Source organism: Carya illinoinensis, chromosome 7, assembly GCF_018687715.1.
Source record: "Carya illinoinensis cultivar Pawnee chromosome 7, C.illinoinensisPawnee_v1, whole genome shotgun sequence".
Taxonomy (NCBI): domain Eukaryota; kingdom Viridiplantae; phylum Streptophyta; class Magnoliopsida; order Fagales; family Juglandaceae; genus Carya; species Carya illinoinensis.
In genome coordinates, this window is record NC_056758.1 from 38,830,713 (window position 1) to 38,853,247 (window position 22,535).

Consider the following 22,535-nt stretch of genomic DNA (forward strand, 5'->3'; position numbering starts at 1 on the left):
GAAAGACTTAAGCTATTCATTCTCTTCCAAATCTGGTAAACTGTTGCTGCAAACTCGTCAAGTTTTTCATTTTCTAGTACAGAAATTAAGTGAATCCACAACTCCTTAAATGTATTTTCCATAACTACTCATTTCTGCAATTTCTTTAGACTCATACCCCACACATCTTGTAGGGAGATGCACGACCACAAAGCATGCATGACAGACTCTAGCTCCTGTTGACAAATTGGACATAGTGGAAAATCCACTATCCTTTTCTTAAAGAGATTAAGTTTTGTAGCCATTGACTTGTGACAAGCCCTCCATAGTAGCATCTATTGGCATTAGTGACCCCCAGTTTCCAAACATGAGACTAGACTTTGTTCTTTTGGACAGCATAGGAGGATTGACCCTAATCCTTTGCCTCCATCGTGCCTAATAAATGATAGGCACTCCTAACAGAAAACTTTCCATCACTAATGCATCGCCAAGTCATTAAGTCACTAGCATTAGTAATACTCAAAGGAATTCGACTTATACCTGCAGCCTCTTCTGGATCAAATACTTCATGCAATAATGGTAACTTCCATTCACCTTCTTGCTGGTCAATTAAACAACTAACTTTCGAATTTTCATCCAAGACCTTCCTTGATGATTGAACTTTATAAGAAGTTGGTCTGGGAACCCATCTATCGTGCCCTATTCTGACCGAGTCACCATTACCAATACACCAAAACATTCATTCCTTTAAAACCTCCTTACCTGCAGTAAAACTCCTCCATAAATAAGAAGGGTTACTTCCCACTTTTTCCTTCGTAAAGTCAGTTCTGTGGAAATATTTTGCCTTCAACACTCTAGTAGCTAGTGAATCTGGATGTTTTATGAGTCTCCACTCTTGCTTAGCTAGGAGAGCAACATTGAACTTCTTAAAATCTCTGTAGCCAAGCCCTCCCTCTTCTTTAGATATGCCCAAAATTTTTCAAGGAATCCATTTAACTTTAGATTTGTCCCCTTTCACCCCCCATCAGAATTCCTGCAATAATGAGTTAATAGCAGTCAAAATTGCTTGTGGGAGCTTGAAGATGCTCATACAGTAGGTGGGAATAGCTTGCACAATAGATTTCAACAATACCTCCTTTCCAGCCTGAGATAAGAACCTCACTGTCCAATTTTGCATTCTTACCCTTATGTTGTCCTAAACAGGTTTAAAAGCATTCAATTTCTATTTTCCTACGTAGGCTGGAAGCCCTAAATATTTCTCATAAGACTTAAGCTTCCACCAGACCTGCAGGTACCAAAATAGCCTCCTTTGCTTCAATCCTCGTGTTACAACTAAAATAAATAGTTGTTTTGTCCATATTTAGCCTCTGCTTAGAAGCATTTTCATAAGCTTTGAGAATTCCACAGAGCTTGCTCCACTCCAAAGCATTGGTTTTACAAAACAGCAAACTATCATCTGCAAAAAAAAGATGATTAACCAGTAAACTTCCTCTATCAAAAGGAAAACTTGTAATGAACCCCTTCTGCTTAGCTTGATCCAGCATCTTTCCAAGCACCTCAGAGCAAAAGATAAAGAGATAGGGGGATAAGGGATCCCCCTGTGTCAAACCCTTCATAGGATGGAATTTTCGCTGAGGTCTTCTATTAAGCAATATGGAGTAATTAAGCAATATGGAGTTTGAGACAAGGGGATCTCTTATCCCCTTATCCATATTCCATTAAGCAATATGGAGTAATTAACAATTCTTACACACTGTAAAACCAAGGCAATCCACTCCTTACTGAAACCCATTTTAAGTAAGTCAGCTTCCAAAAATGCCCACTCAATCCTGTCGTAGGCCTTACTCATGTCTAGCTTTAGTGCCATATACCCTTCCTTCTTACCTCTCATCCTTTTTTTCATTGAATGCATCGCTTCATAGGCCACAATGATGTTAGCAGATATTAATCTCCCGGGAACAAATGCACTATGAGAAGGGGAAAGTGAAACAATAGAAGGCAGAAGTTGTTTTAATCTGTTAGCCAGAACCTTAGAGACCACCTTGTAGATTACATTGCATAAACTTATGGGTATGTACTCAGTGACTAAAGTAGGATTCTTCTTCTTGGGAATCAAGGCAATATAAGTATCATTAATCTCAACCAAACCACTCCTAGTATATAGTATTTCCTACACTGTAGCTGCCACCTCCACACCAACTTCTAGCCAGTTATCCTGATATAAACTTACAGAGAATCCATCAAGCCCAAGAGAGCCATAAGGATTCATGTCAAAAACTGCCAAATCTCATATTGATAACACTATTAATAAGAAATTTCATTTTTTGCAGTATTATATTCTATTTAATTTCTAATTTTATAAATATTGATTTTTATTTATTACATCTGTTATTATTCATAATATGTTAATATAGTCTTATTTAACAAATATAATTATACAATTATTGTGTTCTGTATTTTTAATGTGTTCTTTGTAACAAATCTGTTGCTTCTGTTCTTATTTCACTCTTCCTCATTCTGCTTCTTGTTAATTTCCTCTACTTTGTCAATTCTTTTATTTGTCCTCTACTTTCTGATCTCAAATAAAAAATACTTATTCTATTTTATTAATGGATAATGTCATACACTACACTTTCATCCTATTTTTATTTTATTAAATAAGATGTAGCACATTCATTAACATTAGATGATAAATAAACATGTAATAAATGATTATTTAATGGTAATAAATATGTCACATTTTACTTGGTGGGATGGTAATAAGGTGTATAAAATTTTCCTTTATTAATAACATTGTTAAGAAAAAATTTCATTTTCTCCTGTCTTTTATTCAGTTTAATTTTAAATTCTATAAATATTGGATTTATTTCTTATAGCTGTTATTATTCTTAATATATTAATATAGTGTTAATTAACAAATACGACTATATAATAATTGTGTTTGTTTGGACAGTTCTTTTATTTGTTACTTTGTGGTATGTAATTCTGTCTGCTACAATATTATATTCTGTTCAATTTGCAATTTTATAAATGCTTCTCTTATTCATTATGTCTGTCGCCATTCTTAACAGGAAAAATATAGTTGCAAGCACAATTGTGTACTAATCTGTGTATCAATGTGATGTGATTGGTCAAAAAGTAGATTTTATTGAAAACAATGTTAATTTAAATTTTAAGTATGAATAAATCAGTATTGGTACACAGATTAGTGCGCAACTATGCTTGTATGTAGCAAAACTCTTCTTAATATTTTATTACGTCATTCAATCGTATGTAATGTTTGATGTATTGTTATTTAATATAGTTTAATAATAAAGAAATTATTTTAGACACCTCATATCAATAATAAATATCAATTTATATATTAGTAATAAATTTGATATTAATAAGAATGTTAATGTTGTTATTAGCTAGTAAGATTACTTATAGTTAAAAAAATTTAATAATTTTATTATTATGATTATAAATTTTCGTGCAACATTTCATACCAATTAATAAATATTAATTTATATATTAGTAATAAATTTAATATTAATAACAATTAATGTTGTTATTGATGACATTGGTTATAATAAATAAAAAAAGAAAATTTTTTATTACTGTGTTTATAAATTTCCATAAAATATGAGCATATTTTTCCTAATAACTTAAGTAGTCTATTTTCAAAGTATATTTTAATAAAAATTTAGGTAAATTCAAATACCTATTAAATCACTTAATGCGTTTAATATAGTTTTATATGATATAATTTATTAATAAAGAAGTTTGATAATTAAAAAAAAACTATTATTCATATTGATTAATATAAGAAAACAATATATGAAGACATAAAGGAGAAAACAACAAAACTTTCAGACCTAAAAAATAATAAAAAAATAAAAAAGATCATTTTCTGCAGTGTTATATAACTTATATTGTATTTAACTTTGGATTTTATAAATATCCATTCCATTTATTGTATTTATCATTGTTCTTAATGTGTTATCATAGTTTCATTCAATAAATGTAATTTTAACTTTATTATATTCTCTTGTTTTTATATTCTCTTCCAGATAAATCTGCTAGTTCTACTTTTTCCGATTTCATGACCTCACTTGCTGTTGATTTTCTGCATTTCTAGTTTTCTACTGTTCTTTTATCTGTCCTCTACTTTTTGATATTTTCTGGTAAGAATTTCTTATTACTAGTTATAATTAATGGATGCCTGTTATGTGCACATTTAAAATTTTACAGGGAAATTGTGCTGATAATGCATCTACTATACCAACAATAACAACTATTACTACCAACAACATCGTTCAAACTTCAACGCTTCATAATTGTTTCAGAAAAATATTACATACTGTAGTTTCTAAACCAGATTATTTAGCATCATTACCTTCATGTCATTATTGTAGAATAAAAAATTTTTGTCATGAACCCAACGGGTTTTGTTGTTCTAATGGAATCATCTCGTTAAGTCTTAATCTTATTTGTAAAGAACTTAATCAGTTATTCACCTTTGATTCAGTTGAATATAAAAAATTTTGTACATATGTTCATATATATAATAATAAGTTTGCTTTCACATCATTTAGAGTAAAATTTAATAGAAATCTCTGTAAAAAAAAGGGGGAAAAATTTACACATTTAGAGTCTAATGACAAATCTATTACTATATTAACAATTTAATTCCTGAGGACGGACATCTTTCGTACTTAGAATTATATTTTTCTGATATCGAACATGAACTATAAAATCATATTTCTGATGCAGAGATTAGATCCTTGTATTATTGCCCAATTAATAGGTGTACTCAAAGTTAATCCATATTCTCGTTTCTTCTGAACATTGAGCAACGTATCAAATATTGAAAACCATATAACCCAAATAAGATTAGATCTTGATTTAGATCAATGTGTGTGTTTATAATGGTCTATTGACATCACAAGTAGCCACTATTTGGACACAAACTGATAACTGTACTGAACAAAAAGGTAGAAATATTATAGTTTTCAATCATATAGGTGGAACTCATATTGTGTAAAATTATTTTGGTTGTTACAATCTATTACAATATCTATTATTATTTCATTTTGGAGACTCAGGTTGGCATCAAGGGATTGAAAAAGTTAAAAAAAAAATATTAATGTCAATAAATGCTCCAACATTAAAAATTCCAGATGTCTTAAAATTAAACAATGCAGATGAACTAATTAGAAACGAAGAACAAGGTAATAACAAATTTCCATATGCTAGCTCCTTTATCTTAAATTTATATATCTCCAAACTTCTAAATTTGTCCTTATAATATTTTTAGCTATGAAGAAAAAGAAGAAAGCTCTGACAATTTCGTGTTGTGAATATTATTGTTAGAAATTACAAATTAGAAATACATATAGATCGATTCTTTTATTATACAGTCGTTTATTACCATAGGTTGTTGTTGATATGTATATTAAAATTGAATCATTAAGATTAATTTTTTTTTTCGAAACAATAAGAAATAAGATTAGATGTGTATCAAGGTGTTGTCGATGGTATTTTAATTGAAGAAACTAATGCCTTACAAATTGAAAAGCGTATTATCCTACCTTCATATTTTATTGGAGATCTAAGAGATATGCACAAAAAATATATGGAAACTATGGCATTAGTTCAACGTTTTGGCTAACCCGATATTTTCTTAACTATGACATGTAACCTAGGCTAGAAAGAAATTTTAGATGAATTGAATCCACACACAAAGAGATTCAAAACCGTCCAATTCTAATTGCAGGTGTATTTAAAGCAAAATTAACAAATCTAAAAACTGATTTATTCAAATGAAAATTTTTTAGCAAAGTTGTGTCATATACTTATACAATTGAACATTAAAAAAAAAAAAAAAAAAAAAAAAAAAAAAAAAAAAGGTCTTCTGCATGTCCATTCTTAATTATACTATAAAAAGATTGAGAAATTTATGCACCTTAATCTTTTGATAAATTGTTTCAGCGAGGATCCCTGATCAAACGAAAAATTTACATTTATATAAAACTATCGTTAAACATATGATACACGACCCTTGTGGAATGCTAAACCTAACAACTATATGTATTAAAAGAAATAGCACTTGCAAAAATCGATATCCTAAAGAATTTGCATAAAAAAACAATTGTTGGAACTGATTACTTTCCATTATATAAATGTTTTCATAACGGAATCACTATTAAAGTTGGAGGAAAAAATTTATACAATAGTTGGGAACCATATAATGCATATATTCTTTCAAAATTCAACTATCACATCAATGTAGAGATTTGTTCTATAATTACAGCTGTTAAACATCTATATAAATACATTTACAAAAGATATGATTATATTGTTTTCAATTTAATTAACGAACAAAATTATGAATAGATTGATGAAATTGAACAATTCCAACCAGGCAAATGGATTACTCCACCTGAAGTTATGTGGAGAATATATGGTTTCTCACTTAATGAAACGTATCTATTAGTTTATAGTTTATATCTCTATCTTGAAGATCAACATTTAGTAGCTTTTCATGCATATGAAAATTTGAACAATATTTTAAATTAAGATTTCTCAAAGAAATCAATGTTAACAAAACTTTTCGCTAAAAATCAAGTTGATGAAAATGCATGATGTATAGAGAATTTTCAGATAAAAATTTGTTCGGGATTCACAATAGAAGGTTTGGAGTGCAAGAAAGAAGAAAACTATTCTAGGCCAAATTGTTACAGCTAATATAGTTGAATGTGAAAGATATTATTTACAAATATTATTAAATCACATTACAGGACCAACATCATTTGAAAACTTAAGAACAGTTAATAACGTTATTGTACCAACATATTGCAAAATAGCTAATTGACAAGGTCTATTAAATAAAGATAGCAATTTAGAAAATTGTTTAGAAGAAGCTTCTCTTTATCAAATACCAAACAGTTTAAGGTGCCTTTTTGCCACAATTTTAGTATATTGTAATCTTACAAATCCAAAAAAATTTTAGGAACACTTTGAAAAAGAAATGTCTACAGATTTTAATTTAGAAAATCGGTCAACAACAATTGTTTAAAAAATGTCATTTTTCCTACACTTAAGTCAATGGAAAAAAACATAAATATGTATCATTTTGTTTTGATTAATATATTGCTCGACGAAAATGAATTTGGAAATAAAGAAATTGGCGATGAAATAAGTGTTACAATTTCAGAAGAAGATATATTTGCATCAAAACGTTTAAATTTTGAACAAAAAATGCATATAATTTGATTTTTCAAACTTTGCTATTAAATAAACCTGTTGCATTTTTCATCAATGGTCCTACCGATACCAGAAAAACATTTATATATAAAGCATTGCTTGCCGAAATTAGACCAAAACATATCATAGTACTTGCAATTACATCATATGGCGTTGCTGCATCTATTTTGCCTGGATGATGAACAATACATTCACGTAGGGGTGTAAAAAAAACTCGGCAAATCGGAAAACCGGCCCGGACCAAACCGGACAGGACCGGTTGTGCCGGTTTTGGAACGGTTCGGTCTGGAACCGGTTTTCATAAATGAAAAACCGGCCGGAACCGGTCCGGTTTCGGTTTCGGTTAGTTTTGGACCGGACCGGACCGGTACTATTTATATATTAATATTATATATAATATATTTTATATTATATATAATTTTTAATCACATAAAAAATAATCACATATATACTAATACTAATATTCTAATATAGATTATAGTTAATACTCATACTAATATAGTTATACTAAATCATCAAAACTAACACTAACATATAGCTATACTAATAGTCTAATATTAATACTATTATATTGTCTAATATATTATATAGCTATAACTAATACTAATATATATATACTAATACTAATCGTCTAATATAGGATTATAGCAGATTTTTTTTTTACACTAAATTTCTTATTTTAGTTTTTGTTTTATAGCAGTTTTTTATATAGCGAATTTTGTTTATATAACAGATTTTTTTTATAAAACAGATTTTTTATATCAGAATTTTTTACATAACAGATTTTTTTTTATAAACCAGATTTTTGATAGCAGAATTTTTTTACATAGCAGATTTTTTTTTTGCAAAGCAGATTTTTGTAAATGGTAAACAGAATTTTTTAAATCAGTTTTTTCTTTTAAACAGAATTTTTATAAAAAATTTGTATTTTATTAAAACAGGAAAACCGGACCGAAAACCGGAATACCGGTTCAGAAAGAAAATCGGTGCGTAATCGGTTTTAAAAAATGCAAAACCGGTACCTACCGGTTCGGTCCTAGATTTTGTACAAAACCGGACCGGTTACACCCCTACATTCACGTTTTAAAATTTCATTGAACACAGATAAAAATAGCAGATGCAATATCTGCAAATAAGGAAACCTTGCTAAATTATTGCGTCTTGCAAAATTAATTATATGAGACGAAGTCTACAAAACAATATCTAGAAACATTAGATAAAATGTTGTGAGACATAAATGATACATAGGTGGAAAAGTCTCTTTTTTTTTTTTTTGGAGATTTTCGTCATTATTACCTGTAGTTCAAAAAATACAAGAGAATAACAAATTAATGCAAATTTAGCCTGTTCTTATTTATGGCCCGTTCTAAAAAAAATTAAATTAACGGAAAATATAAGAACTAGATTAGATCCAGATTTCTCACATTATTGAATTGAGGTTGGCAATGATAACACACCAATTACTATTGATAACAATATCAAAATTCTCAAAAACATGCTCATTCCTTATAGCAATGACATTGAATCTCTAAACTCTTTATTAGATGCTATTTTTGGAAACATTTCCGAGTAATCAAACAATTTGCTCAAAATGACAAATTGAGCTATATTAATACCAAAAAATAATCAATTAACGAAATAAATGTTATACTCATTGAAGAAGATTCCCTGACAATATAGTTTAATACTACAGCTTTGACGAAATAATCGATGCATCTAAACAAGGTATTATGGAAGATTTTTTTAAAACATTAGCACCAAATGGACTACCACCACATAAATTATTGCTTAAAAAAACTGTCCAATCATGTTAATTAGAAATATTAATTATTCAGAAGGTTTATATAATAGAATGCAATTAATTTGTTGAAACTTTAATTGTGATATTATTAATGCGCAAATTACAGTTGGTCATCATAGTGAAAAAGGGGTATTTATACCTAGAATTCCATTTCTACGATATACAATTGAAAATGGTGGGTTCTCATTAAAAAAAAAAAAAACACACAATTTCCTTTTAAAAGTTTTGCAATAATAATAAATAAATCATAAGGGCAAATATTATATTCTGTCGGCATATATTTACCTAAACCAGTATTTTTCCACGGATAGTTATATATCGCATTATCAAGAGCAAAAATTATTGATTCAGTAAAATTTTTTATAAGACCAACCATAACTGGTAGCTCTAGAAAAATTATACAAAAAAATTGTATATAGAGATATGTTAACATTGACAAATTTGTTATAGCATTACGTTAGTCTTTCAACCCTTTTCATGTTGTAATTGTTGATGTATTGTATTATTTTCTTCGTTTCTATTGTAAAATTTATAATATGTATACTAATATTTGTTTTTGTTCTAATTTTTAAATGTAACAAAAATGCGGATTCTTTACACATCGATCAAGGATATCACTTTAGCAACAAGAAATTGAAAAATAAAGATGATCGTAGCAAAAAAATACCAAAACAGACAGCACAAAATTCACTGATAAAATATCAAAATTTAACACTGATAGATGTTGAGGTATTAAAATATGGTTTTTATTGTCTCTCATAAATTCAATTCTAAAATAATGATTTCTCTACATAAATATACAATAAATAATTTCTATCTTTTTTCAAGGTAACTCAGTCCAAACAGTGATATTTGGACGAGACATCGATCTCCAATCCTATTATATAAGTAATGTGTTCGTGAAACAAATGGATGCAAGACATCAAGTTGAGGTGTATGAATATCAATGAATCTTGAATTTAAGAACAATTATTGAAAACATTGGAGATGAGATAGCAATAAGGCCTCTGAAATATAACATCGTCTCTTTGGATCAAGTTGACGCTTATAAAGACACTGATGTTGAAATAGGTCAGCATTATATAAGTATTTTCATTCGTTTATATGTTTTTACTTGATTATAAACTAACAAAAAGAAAATTAAAATTTAGACATTTTAACCTTGCAATCCACATGAAACCGTCGAAAGAAGTTAACTTCGTTCATGGCAAAACAATGGTTCGAGATACATATATATTATTGATCAAAGGTTTGGATATATTTTCAATTACATTTATGAAGTTCTTGATTTAACATCTTTTATTATTCTCATTATTAAAAAGTTACTTAAATTTGCACCTTTTGTAATCTAAAACTCCTTTGCTTGACAATGTGAAATTTTTGTTCGTGACGAATGCATAAAAATTTCAAATCTCATTGAAGCAAATCCAATAATACTGGGAATTCGAATAAGAGCTAGCTCTTACAATGGTACTTCCCGAATAAGAGCTAGCTCTTGCAATGGTACTTCCCGTTAAAAGTAACATTTTTATTATATGTTTACATGTTTATTCATACATATCTATAATTCAGGCCTCTCTTTATTGTTAAGACCAACAAGTGTTTTCATCATTGAACCTCTCCTCCCATGTGCAGTAACCTTACGCACATGATAAAGAATCTATCTAAAAGAATTTGTTATGATATAACATTAGATATATCTAACATAATATTGTCTCATTTTTTAGTACTTTCATTAGTTTAATTATCACTTCAAACATTCAGGGCGACACAAAACGATCCGTTGTTGGAAGAAATAATTGAAAATAACTTCAACACACTCGGAGCATCTACTTTAGGCACTATTGTAAACATGACAATAAAATTTTTTGAAATTGTAGTGATCATCAAATCTGCACTACCGATAATAGTATATTCTCATTCTTTATAAATAAATTTCTTTTTTTATTTGCAATTACTTTACTGTTATATCAAAATATTAATGACTTACACACACACATATATATTGTTAATTTATTATATGACATGCTTATCCATTTCCGTCTTAATACAGAGGCCAACTTTTATGATTAAAGTAAGATTCTCCCTTGTTGACTTAGATCAATACTTCTATTATATGTCTTGTGCAAATTGTAACAAAGCAACAATTAGAATTTTCTATATTACAGTTACAAAAGGATGATTGTGTCCCACAACAGCATGATTGTGTCCCGGCCACGGTAAAAATTTTCTTTCATATTTTGAAATTATAAATTCTCACCTCAAAATTAGAACATACTAAATGTAAATACTAATAAATAACAATCTATTTGTTAATCTTAGATATCAAATATATTTGGAGGCATATGATGATACCAAAAATATTGCAGTCGTAACGTTCATTTAGACCAATTGCAGAAGAAATCATCAATTGCACCACAATAGATATCTTAGAATACGAAAACGAGGTAAAACGTGTATTTATAATTTATTTTAAAAATTTGATACATTACTTATTTATATGTTTTCACCATTACATGATCGCCTTTCATATTTTTAGAATTTAGCAGTTCAAATTTTCACTAAAAAGTGGATGATCTTGTTGGGCAGATAGATAAATTACACCAAAACAAATAGAATGTTCTTTTTGTTAATACCACTCCCAAAGCAGAAAATTGAATATTTTAAATATCTCATTTGAAAGTAGCCTTGTTTGGTTAAACAAACTAAAAATCTCATTTCATCTCATCTCAACTCATCATTACACATTTTTCAAATCTACATATAAAATATAATAAACAATCTAATTTTTTCAAATCATAATATAAAATTAATATTTAAAAATTATATTATAATAATATTTTATTTATTATTATTTAAAATATCTTATCTCATCTGTATAACCAAACGGACGTTAGCTCATGTGATACATTCTTTAAAAATATATATACATAGTTGTACTTATTATGTATAGTTAAAAATTTGAAACGTTACAAAATTAGTCAACTGGTCAAACGTGCCGCCCACGTTTGAAATATAGGCAGTTGCCGGGCCGACTAGTATAGATACAAAATTGAAACATGGCAAAATTGCTCAACTGGTCAAACGTGCAGCGCACGTTTGAATATAGGCACGTTGCCCTTATTAGATTTTTAATAAGCGGAAAATATAAACTTGAAATTGGTAAAATGCTACTACGAATAATACAGCAAGAACGGGTCAGCACGTATCATTTTGCAATTCGGCAAGGCCCCATGGTTCCCTGGTTGTGCTTACCCCTATAAATTCACAACCTTCCACGCTGCCCATTCTCCTCTGACAAGATGTTCCCAGCGTCTGTTCCCATACCGAAATGCAGAGTTTTCTCTTGTTTTAATTGGGAGAAAGCCTTCCGTGTAGACCACCACGCTCACTGGTGGAGCGATCTCACTCATCACTTCTCTGTGTCTATTTTTTTCGTCACTTAAAATAATTGTCTGTTTGGTTTCCGGGAAATACGACTAATCCATAGGAAATTAAAATTTTTGAATCATCTTCTATTCTTGAAGCTAATTAGCATTTGCCCGTTGGTTTAGTCACTCTAAAACAAAAGATCAATACGTTCTTTTAATTTCCTGATTTTTCAAGTCGTTTAATGTTCGGGTTTATCTTTAATTTCACACAGCTTTGGGGAAAACAGAGTTTGCAATGAAATGGCAAAAGCTCCCACTCCTGAGGTTTTAAGGCGAGGAATTCTGCTGGCAAAATCAAAACTACTACAACTTAAGATTGAGTTTAGTTGTTGAGAAGTGTTGAGGTATGTTGTGAATAATAATAAAAAAATAGATAAAAATTAATAATCAAATATTAAATAGTAATAAAAAATAAAAAATAATAGTCAAAAATAAGTCAAAAATAATAATAAAATATGTTAAAAAGTATTGAGTATCTAACCATAACTGAGTAACCTCTCTTCCCTTTTTTGCTTTTCAATTCATTTACTTTTATACCCTTATCGTGTCTGTGTTTCTAAAAACAATGTTAGTATTTCGATAATTTTAATATGTTGGGATATCTACTCTATGTTCTGATGCGGATGAATGGTAATAGCCTTCAAGAATGTGACAATATTTCTTAATTGTTGGCTTTGTTCTGAAAAGTATAAATACTATTTTGCATTCTCCTATATTTAAGTTGAGGCCGATGATGATCTAAATGATTGTAGCCGACATTGCTTGATTATCTGGACTAAGATAACTGTGATATATCAATTTTCTGAGGCCTTTAGATCGTAATTTCTTCGAGTCATGGGATGGGCAGGATATGCTTTGATGCATGTTAGATATGCAGCTTGCCCACTATGCTGTTTTTAGCGTGCATTATAATGTCTATATTTATACATTTGAGTAATTCTATCGTCTGCCTTCTTTCTCCAGCACCACACAACGGTGGTGACATGGATTTTGTTTTCTTTTTTTTTTTTAATTTTTTTTCCTGAAAGCAAAACGCACGTTTTATCCTCCCTCATTTCTATCTTATTATTCCAGTATCCATTTTGAATTTCTTTCCCCTCCCCAGCGTTGTGCCTTCGCCGGACGATTTTTTTTCCCCTCCCTCGTTGTGCCGTCTTCGCCCCTCCGACGACTATCTGGATCTTCCGACGAAGTTGACCGGCCGAACAAACTCACACCCAGGTTTTACGCTTCGTCCTCTTCTTTCTTTTTTGCCATTTCTCTCTCTAGAAAATGGCTCTCTCTGTACACTCAGGTTTTACATTCATCTTTCAGTACTCTCTCTCTGTATATTGCAAGATCCAAATGTTGTATATGCACAATTTACAGGTTTTCTCTTATTCGTTTTACTATATGTTTTCTTGTATTTATATATGCATGATTTCTGAAGTAGAAAAGAAAGTAACCATCTTGGATAGAAGGGAACGACGGTTTGAGGAGAGACTTCTCAGAAATCACTCCCGAATAATTTTCTTTTGTGGGATCAGTATCAAGAAACCAAATCGAAGTCTTTCTGCTCCTGGTATCGCCTCTTTTTCCTTCTTCTTCATTGCTCTTGTATGATGTTTTCAGTAAAGCAAATTGAAGGATTAAAAAAAAAATAGTAGTACAAATTGCGAAGCTTTTGTATGTGATAATTCTTCATTTGCTTTGTTGGATGTGTTCAGGATTTTATTGTTCTCCTTCCTTGCGTGATTCATGATTATGGATGTCTCAGTGATAAAGTCGGATGCTTTTGGACCTGGCTATAAACTGGAATATTTTATAGACTACATGTTATTCTTTTTGCCTTCTGTTTTTTAACATCTTCATTTGATTCTCCAATTGAGCTCTCACATGTAAATTCTACTTATGTCAGATTTTATAAAAGTGATGAGTTAAATGTGTATTGAATCATCATCCCCAGAGATTCAGAGAACACCCCTCATATGAGAGAAACCAAAGTAAAAATACCTGATGAGTTAAATGTATGTTCAATTTTTCTGTAACTCACTAGTGCTGGCATTGGGTGCTTTTTTATCCTACAAAGATACTCAGGCAGTAATGATGTTGTGCAATACAGCCAAAATAGCATAAAACGATGTTTCCCTTTGTGTAAATATTAACCTACCATTTGTTAGAAGATAATCTAAATGTATCTGACCATACCTTAGTATTAGTATTATTCAAAAAACGTAACTAGCACGTATTAGGCGTAGCTTCTAGCTAGAACCGTGGTTCGAGGGTTGGTAGGAGGAAGAAGAGCAAGAAGAAGAATTAAATGAGGTATCCACGCCGGGACCAAATGCTTTGATACAACTTATAAAGAAGGTTTTACCTACAAAAAAAAAAAAAAAGGTATTATTTAAAAAAATTTATGGGGCTTTGTCCTCTTAAAAAAGTATTGTTTTTCTCCATATTTATTGAACTGTTTAACTTTCGGAATTTTTTAAGTGTACATATTTTAAACGTAGTCGTGATGAGATAATAGGAAATATTTGATAATAAGTTTTAAATATTTGATAATAGGAAATATTCTAAATGTAGAACTTGCATTGAAGGTGTGATTAAAATATGTATAACGATCCAGAGAGGTTAATGGAGCCAGGTAGATTCCTTTTAGCAATGCTTTTAAACTTCTTTTGTTACTTGCATTTGAGCGGTTCTAACAGTGATATGCCAATTTATAGCCTCCATCAATGCCCTCTTTTGGACCAACGATTCTCTATCCTTAGTCGACTAATGCGGAGGAGTCGAAACGAGTTCAACATCCAATCCAGGATGGTTTTGAAAATCATGTTGACAATGTTATGGTGTTGTGCCATTTCAGAGTTCTATTAACTTCTGTTGTGTTTTAATCAGATTTTTCTTCAGTACTAATATTCTAAAGTTCATTGATCAGTGATTGTTAGAGCTCTCTCTCTTTCTAAATTTCAAATAGCTTGCAACATATGAAAAATCAGCTATTTAATAGTGATATAATCTGTAAACTTGTGTTGATGTTCTTGTACAATCTCTTGGCTAGCTACCCTCCCAATCCAACGCTGGAAATATGGTTTCACTCGCTGGGGATATGGATGGTCTCCATATATATATGAAGCTATAGCAAATAAACCATGATGCTGCAATGCAACTAATCAAAGATACAACGAAGAAAAGGAGGATATTGTTAGAGTTTCATGGATTATCAATCTTGGCATCGAGTGATTTCCGCCAAGTGGTGCATGTCTCTATAAATAAATTTATGGGCGAGCTTATGGCTTGTAATCTAAGTTCTAACAATATGTTTTTCGTTTTATAGCAAAAGGTTATATTTGAGATCAAGGCCGTCTGTATCTCTCACGCTATTATTTCTCACTTTTTAGTAAAAAGTTGGATATTAGAATCTTAGATCGTTGGTTACCTTATTCAGTGTTGTAGAAGGAAGATGAACATGTTATGTTAAAGAAAGGAAAAAGTATTACAATGAAAAATAATCGTTTGATTAAAGTCCAATGAATTATAAAATTGCAATGAGAATAAAGATAATGACTGAGGAAGTTTGAGAGATGAAATTTTCACTACTTCTAATAATTTAATATTTCATTCACAAATATGTTTAAATAAAAAATATTTTTTAATTTCAAATTTTTAATTTTTTAATTTAATTATTATTTAAATAAAAAAATAATATAATTTTTATAATTTCTAAAATAAAAATAATTTTAAAAAATTTATATTCAAATAATTTTTTAATTTATAATATTTTTATTTAGTTTTTTCAATCTCTTTTTTCGAAATTGAATGCATAAAGCATCTTATTTCAAATGGAAAACAATGCCTCAGCATTTCAACGTCTTGTGGCCCAAAAAAGAGAGCCTGGATCCGCTGATAGCCTCTTGTCACGCTGTTTCGTGGTGTCTTTTCCCCTCTTGTCACGCTGTTTTGTGGGGTCTTTTCCCAGTTTTCAACGATTTTTTCATGTTACCATTTTCAATTGAACCTACATATCCGTATAATTTATCAAAAATATTACATTTTAAAAAGATAAATATGTTAGGAAAAAAATTATATAAAAATAATATCATAAATTAACGTAATTTAATGTGATTTATTAAATTTTAAAATTATTTTTATTATAAAATATATCTAACGAATATCATTAATCACGTTATGAATTTATTTTTATAGAATATAATTGAGGCTGCAGCAATATTCTTCCAAACGAAATGTCAAAATGATTGATTATATACACGTTAGTTGAATCAGAACAAATCACACTATCATCCGTCTTGCATTGACGCTTTCCAACTTTCCACTTCATATGGGAATGAAGCAACTGATCATCTTCTACTCACAAAACAACGTTTTTATTTTTTCTTTCTTTCTTTATGCACAACTCAAGCTAATCGATTAAGTTGTAGGGACTCACGGGAAATATCCTCGTTTGAGATGGCGTTGGCCTAACTATGTTCTAAGCCATTCTTATTGAGTTCACCCCCAAGTCTTGCTTGATTTTGGAGCTTTCGGGCCAAGGTATAGTTATTTCTTAATAAAATTTAACTTCCCTAGAAAAGAAAATTCTCGCTCCAAAAAAGAAAAAAATCTCTCTGACTAGTCAGAAAGTTAAGCTTCAATTACGCAGTCGGATGTTTCAGAAGTTTTTCGTGAACTTACAATACATGCAACGGCATATAGGAAACGCTGCTAAGCAACGTTGGCCGGCCGCGTTACCTGCCGTGAGGGGAAGCACAGCGCAAAACGCCATCGATCGTGTTTTGTGACTCTCGTTTATAATTGGAACGAAATGCAAAGTCTGCCTGCTGGCTGCAGCTTGCTTCCATATTCATGACTCTCGATATATATCCATATATATATATGTATATTCCAAAACTTTATTGAGGTGATAAATCATACTTTCTATCTTTAATGAAAATCATTTCTTTATTTCAAGTATCTGATGTTTATTTGACCTTTATTGGTGCACCTGTAACAGCCGAATCACAAGCCGCATCTCAAGTAACGGAAACAATGAAAGCTACGGAAATGGAAACTGCAGAAACAGAGGATACGGAAATGGAAAGCTACGGAAAAGGAAGTTATGGAAATAGAGACTACTGAAATGGAAACTGCTATCAGTTACCACAAATCAAGCATAAGAGAATCGCATGAATTCTGGGATTTGAATTTTGTATTTTGAATGTATCTTCTTTTGTTTGTAATATATATATAGAAACACTTGTACGTAAATAAACTGTCAATGAAAAAGAAACAGAGGTGCTCTTCATCCATTCTTCTCTAAAACGTTTTACATGGTATCAGAGCCATTAAACTAACTCGCTAGAACAACATCCTTTGAAGTATTTCCCTAGCTAGCATGGAAACTATACGAGATACAGACAGATAAAATAAACAGAGATCAAGAAGTACTTAATCGCATTGGAAAATCCATAATACGATATTAACATAATAATACTGCCAAGGCTTACACATTAACAATGATGTAAACGATACTGATCTTTTTATAACTCATGATAACATTGATCATGATATATATAATTTTTCTTCTCGAGAACATGCAATTCCATGATCAGTACCAAACCAGTGCATTATTCAACCATGCTTCTTTTTCTCACCCGAGCCTCCACTTCCTCCACCACCACCACCACTGCTGCCACCATATCCTGACCCGTAGCCGTACCCTGAGCCCGAGCCTGAGCCAGAACCAGAACCAAAGCCATAGCCAGAGCCTCTTCCAAAACCGTTAGGAGATCGGCCAGACCCCGAACCATAACCCCATCCACTTCCGGGGCTCGAGCCCCATCCCCAACTGTAGTCCCAGTTGCGGCCATGGCCCGAGCCACTATCACCGGTACTTGGGGTCCCAGAAGGCCTTTCCGAAGATCCACTACTCATTCTCCCCCCGCCACCATTACCAGGCCTTCCATGTGCTACGGAAGTTCCAATGATCAAGAAGAGAAGAAAGAGAGCGAATCGCAAAGAATTTGGCTGCATTTCCTTCTCTGTTTTTTTTCTCCCCTTTATCTTGTGCCTCTGAGCTTTGCTGGCCAGGAAAGTTAGTTCGCCACTCTTCGTTAGCACTTGCGGGTGTGATGCAAGAACTGATGAAAGTCGTATTTATAATGGGTTTCTGACCCTTAGGAATGGTGGATATGGACACCCGTCATGAAAGTGTCGATTGGACTAGGTAGATCAGATTTTAGCCACAACAAAGAACTGCACGCCAGATTCGCACCACCGCCTCTGGACTAATTAAAACCAATTTGCATCTTTTTCCTTTTCCCAATCCCTCTCCTTCTAAATTCTGATATCTCTTTATCTATCTATCTATCTATCTATTTATTTATTTATTTTGTTTTCAATACTATGGGGTTTTACTTAGTGGTTGCAAAAAAAAGGTGCTTTTTGCTTGTGCTATCGTGCTGTGTGGCGAGTAATTGACTTCTTTCACGTTCCATATGCTGGACGGATCGGATCCTTTAAGAAAGTGACCCGATCCTGACACGTGTCCGATGTTTTTGTGATATCATTATTAATGGGAAGTTCACGGTGCAAGTAGATAGCAGTTTGTGGCATTGTGCAGTGGGGCTGTTTGCACTTGCAAAAATATCTGTAGTTTTCAGGCTCAGTGCTGTTGAACTTATCCCAACCCATTAGAATCACTACTTTGTCAACTTTTTATTAAAAAATTAAATTATACATTTAAATATATAATTCATACATTGGATGTGTTTGGTTGTTGAAATTAACTCAACTCATCTCAAACTAATCTTTAATAAAATTTATTATTTTTTCAACTTTTCATACAAAAGTTAAACTTATATCAACCTACTTCATATATTTTATTAAAACACATCTCAACCTATTTACATTTAAATACATATCAATAGGATCCACAAAAACATTATTATTTATAAATTAACTTAGATTATTCCAACATCCAAACACAACTAATCAATCATTCTAACCTAATTTTCAAAAATACTATTTATTAATCAGACTGAAAGATTCATTTCACTCTTAATCATCGATATTTTATTGTTTAAAGCTAAATGATAATCATCGGATAAATGATTTAGCCACAAAAAAATTTTATAAAAGTAAATTTATAAATTGACGTGATTTAATATGATATGTTAGATTATAAACATATTTTTACTATAAAATAAATAATATTAAACCATATTAATTATCTATTCAATTTTATAAAATCTCCTTATATATCTAACATTTCTCTAATCATTAACTAGGTGTTAGTCAAGTCTAGAAGCAAGCAAAGAACGGATTATCTATGTTTCAAGTGGGAGAGGAAAACTATAGAACAAAAGGAATAAGGCAGGGATCCATGACGTAGGAGCTGTATGGAATCCAGGAGACGTGAGGTGATGGATGGGTGCACACGTTCTAAAAGCTCACTGTATGGAGCCCTATGTAAAGAAGAAAACTAAGTGCAAACAGAGTTGTGGCAGAAAATATTGAATTTAGCTTAAGATCTATAAATAAGTTATATTATTAAAAATTTATTTATTATTTATGATATGTATGTCTAAAATATTTTTAAATATATTAAATTTGTTTATAAAAGAATTTAAAAAGCACTTTTTAAGATGAAAATGACACAAACTGGTATATTTTTTTTATGGAAATAAAATATTATAATAAAATAACAACGGAAATAGTCTAATAAATTTTTCAGTAATTATAGTGGAAAGAAAATATCTTCAACCATGCATAACTGAAAGAGCAATATAATCACGCTCAATATTAATAACATTTTCACTGGATATCTCTGATTGCTGCATGCTTGATTAATTTTTTGCTTCTTCGTCCTCCATGCTTCCAGGAGGTAAATAATCATCGTCATTATCGTATGGTTGGAACTCAATATTCTTTAGTGCATGAGTTCTAATAAAATTATGAATAGCCATAGACTACATGACAATTTTAACTTACTTATGATGAGAAAAATTTGGCATATGATCTAATATCTTCTATCTATTTTTTCAAACTCTAAATGTTTTCTCAATAGTGCATCTGAGCGATGAATATGCATGATTAAATATTTCACGCATACACATTCGTCGAGGACCACGATAAAAATCTAGTAGATGATATCGTTTCCTTTTGTATGGCCCCATGTATCTGTTCATATGAAGATATTCAGCATCTATCCAGTAATATTTACCTATATATAATTTAAGATAATAAATTAAAAGTAATATCAAAATCATTTATTATCTCATTAAAATTTATTAATATCATTTTATTAAATTCAAACTTCTAAATGGATGTAAAAAGTATAATTCCTCATTTCGAATAACTTCTATATCAGTGCGATACCTTTCCACCCAACTCAAATAAAAGTGAAATGCACATGAAAATCACAGGCTGGCAAATGGGCAATCCGCGTTCCAGCCATTTTGAAACCTCATGTGCACCTCTTGTCCAAGCCCTATCTATGTGCTTACTAGCTCACCTTGGGCCCGCTTAAATTGGATCCAGTTTTATATATATATATATATTCAACGGATAAGCTACTTCAACTTGTACATCATGGCCTATGGGCCATGTGTGTCAGAAGAGCTTGCTTTTGGTCCACATTACAGAAAAATTCTGCTCTTCCAATCATACAGATCGAACCCAATTAATCGACCGAATGCATTTTGGGGTGCCTACATCTACCATATAGCCGTACGCCTGTAGGCAGTGGCGGACAGGGGGTAGCGGATAATTGAATTCATTTAAAGCCAAGATTTTGAAGAAATTTGGTAAAAGCCCAAATAAATGTCCAAATTTTATGATTTTTTTTTTCAACAATGTTACGTATAGTTTTTAAATATATAAATTTAAGTAATTTTATATTTTAAATTTTTTAAAATTATAAATATATTTATTATAAAATAATACTTTTTCTCATTTAATAAAAAATCTACATATATAATCTCTACTTTGAGATTGTAAATATATATATATATATTTTAAGTTGAATCCAATTTTGGGTACGACATGTAATTTTAGTGTGTACACTTTTAGAAAAAATAAAGTATTATTAAAAAAATAATTACTTTTTTTTAAAAATAATTGTCTAAAATTTATCTTATTTATTGTAAATATCATTTCTCATATATTTTATAATATTTACTATAAATATCATTTCTCATATATTTGATAACACCACTTGAGGAAATTATCTTTTGTAAATACATCAAAAACATTATGGGAATGATAACTTATGGATCCGCCTGTCATTTAGATTAAAACAAAAAAGTGCTGAAATAAAATTTAAAACAAACTTCTTCTTCTGGTAATAATTTTTACTTTTCTCCGTCAGAATTCTTTGTTGAAATAAAATCTCATGAAAAATAAAGACTTAAATAAATTTATTTCTTAATTATTTTGATTAAATTATAAAGCAAAGAGTTTTGCAATAGGTAAAAACACATTTCGTCCACTAATTGGCATATTGATTGTCTTTTTTATTTAAAAAAATATAAAAAAATATTTCAAATAAGAATAAAATCTTATATCTCATAAAAATTATTTTTATTTTCAATTCATATTATTTCTTTAAATAAATACTTTACATATCAATATCGATATACAAATTAATGCACAAAATATACTTACAATAAGATTTTTCCATCAAGATACTACCCTCGGACTGACCAGTACAAACAGTAGTCAAGTCAAGGTTTTGCTTTAGGCCGGTGATCAAACAAGACTTGTAAGAGCATCCCCATCCGGATCTCTATAAAATTCTTTATAATTTAATTCACAATTACATTCCCTTCAATTTATCTCTAAATTTTATTCATCTTTTAAAAATTCCATACATCTCATTCCTCATCTTTATCTCTATTCTATTAAATAATATTTCTCTATTATCTTTTTATTATTTTTTTCTCTTTCTTCCATTTACAATCTTAACTACTAACTCTTTTGTCTTATTATCTTTTTTTTTTTTCAAATTTCACTTTCTATTAAATATTTATACAATCTTAACTATCTAATACAATATTATTTTTCAAACCAAAATTCGTATTATAAAAATAGCAATT

General features: G+C 30.3%; 1 protein-coding gene and 1 long non-coding RNA gene across 4 annotated transcripts; one reads left to right on the forward strand and one right to left on the reverse strand.

Moving 5' to 3' along the window:
* The first annotated feature begins 12,202 nt into the window (after positions 1–12,202).
* LOC122315204 lies at positions 12,203–14,391 on the forward strand. 3 transcript variants are annotated; one of them, XR_006243968.1, is made up of 5 exons: positions 12,205–12,422; positions 12,672–12,803; positions 13,565–13,680; positions 13,892–14,020; positions 14,166–14,391. It is a non-coding gene; the product is annotated as an uncharacterized LOC122315204 (long non-coding RNA). The 3 variants fall into 3 exon arrangements; XR_006243967.1 differs by having other exon boundaries at positions 12,203–12,803; positions 13,889–14,020; XR_006243966.1 differs by having other exon boundaries at positions 12,213–12,803.
* A 3,326-nt stretch (positions 14,392–17,717) lies between these two features.
* LOC122316674 (putative glycine-rich cell wall structural protein 1) lies at positions 17,718–18,772 on the reverse strand. The gene has a single exon (XM_043133385.1). The coding sequence runs from the start codon at positions 18,469–18,471 to the stop codon at positions 18,070–18,072; it is 402 nt and encodes a 133-aa protein (XP_042989319.1). The 5' UTR covers positions 18,472–18,772; the 3' UTR covers positions 17,718–18,069.
* Between the last annotated feature and the right edge of the window lie 3,763 nt (positions 18,773–22,535).

What these genes read in the sequence shown, in the direction of transcription:
- LOC122316674 (XM_043133385.1), bottom strand. Translation starts at nt 18,471, where the DNA reads ATGCAGCCAAATTCTTTGCGATTCGCTCTCTTTCTTCTCTTCTTGATC.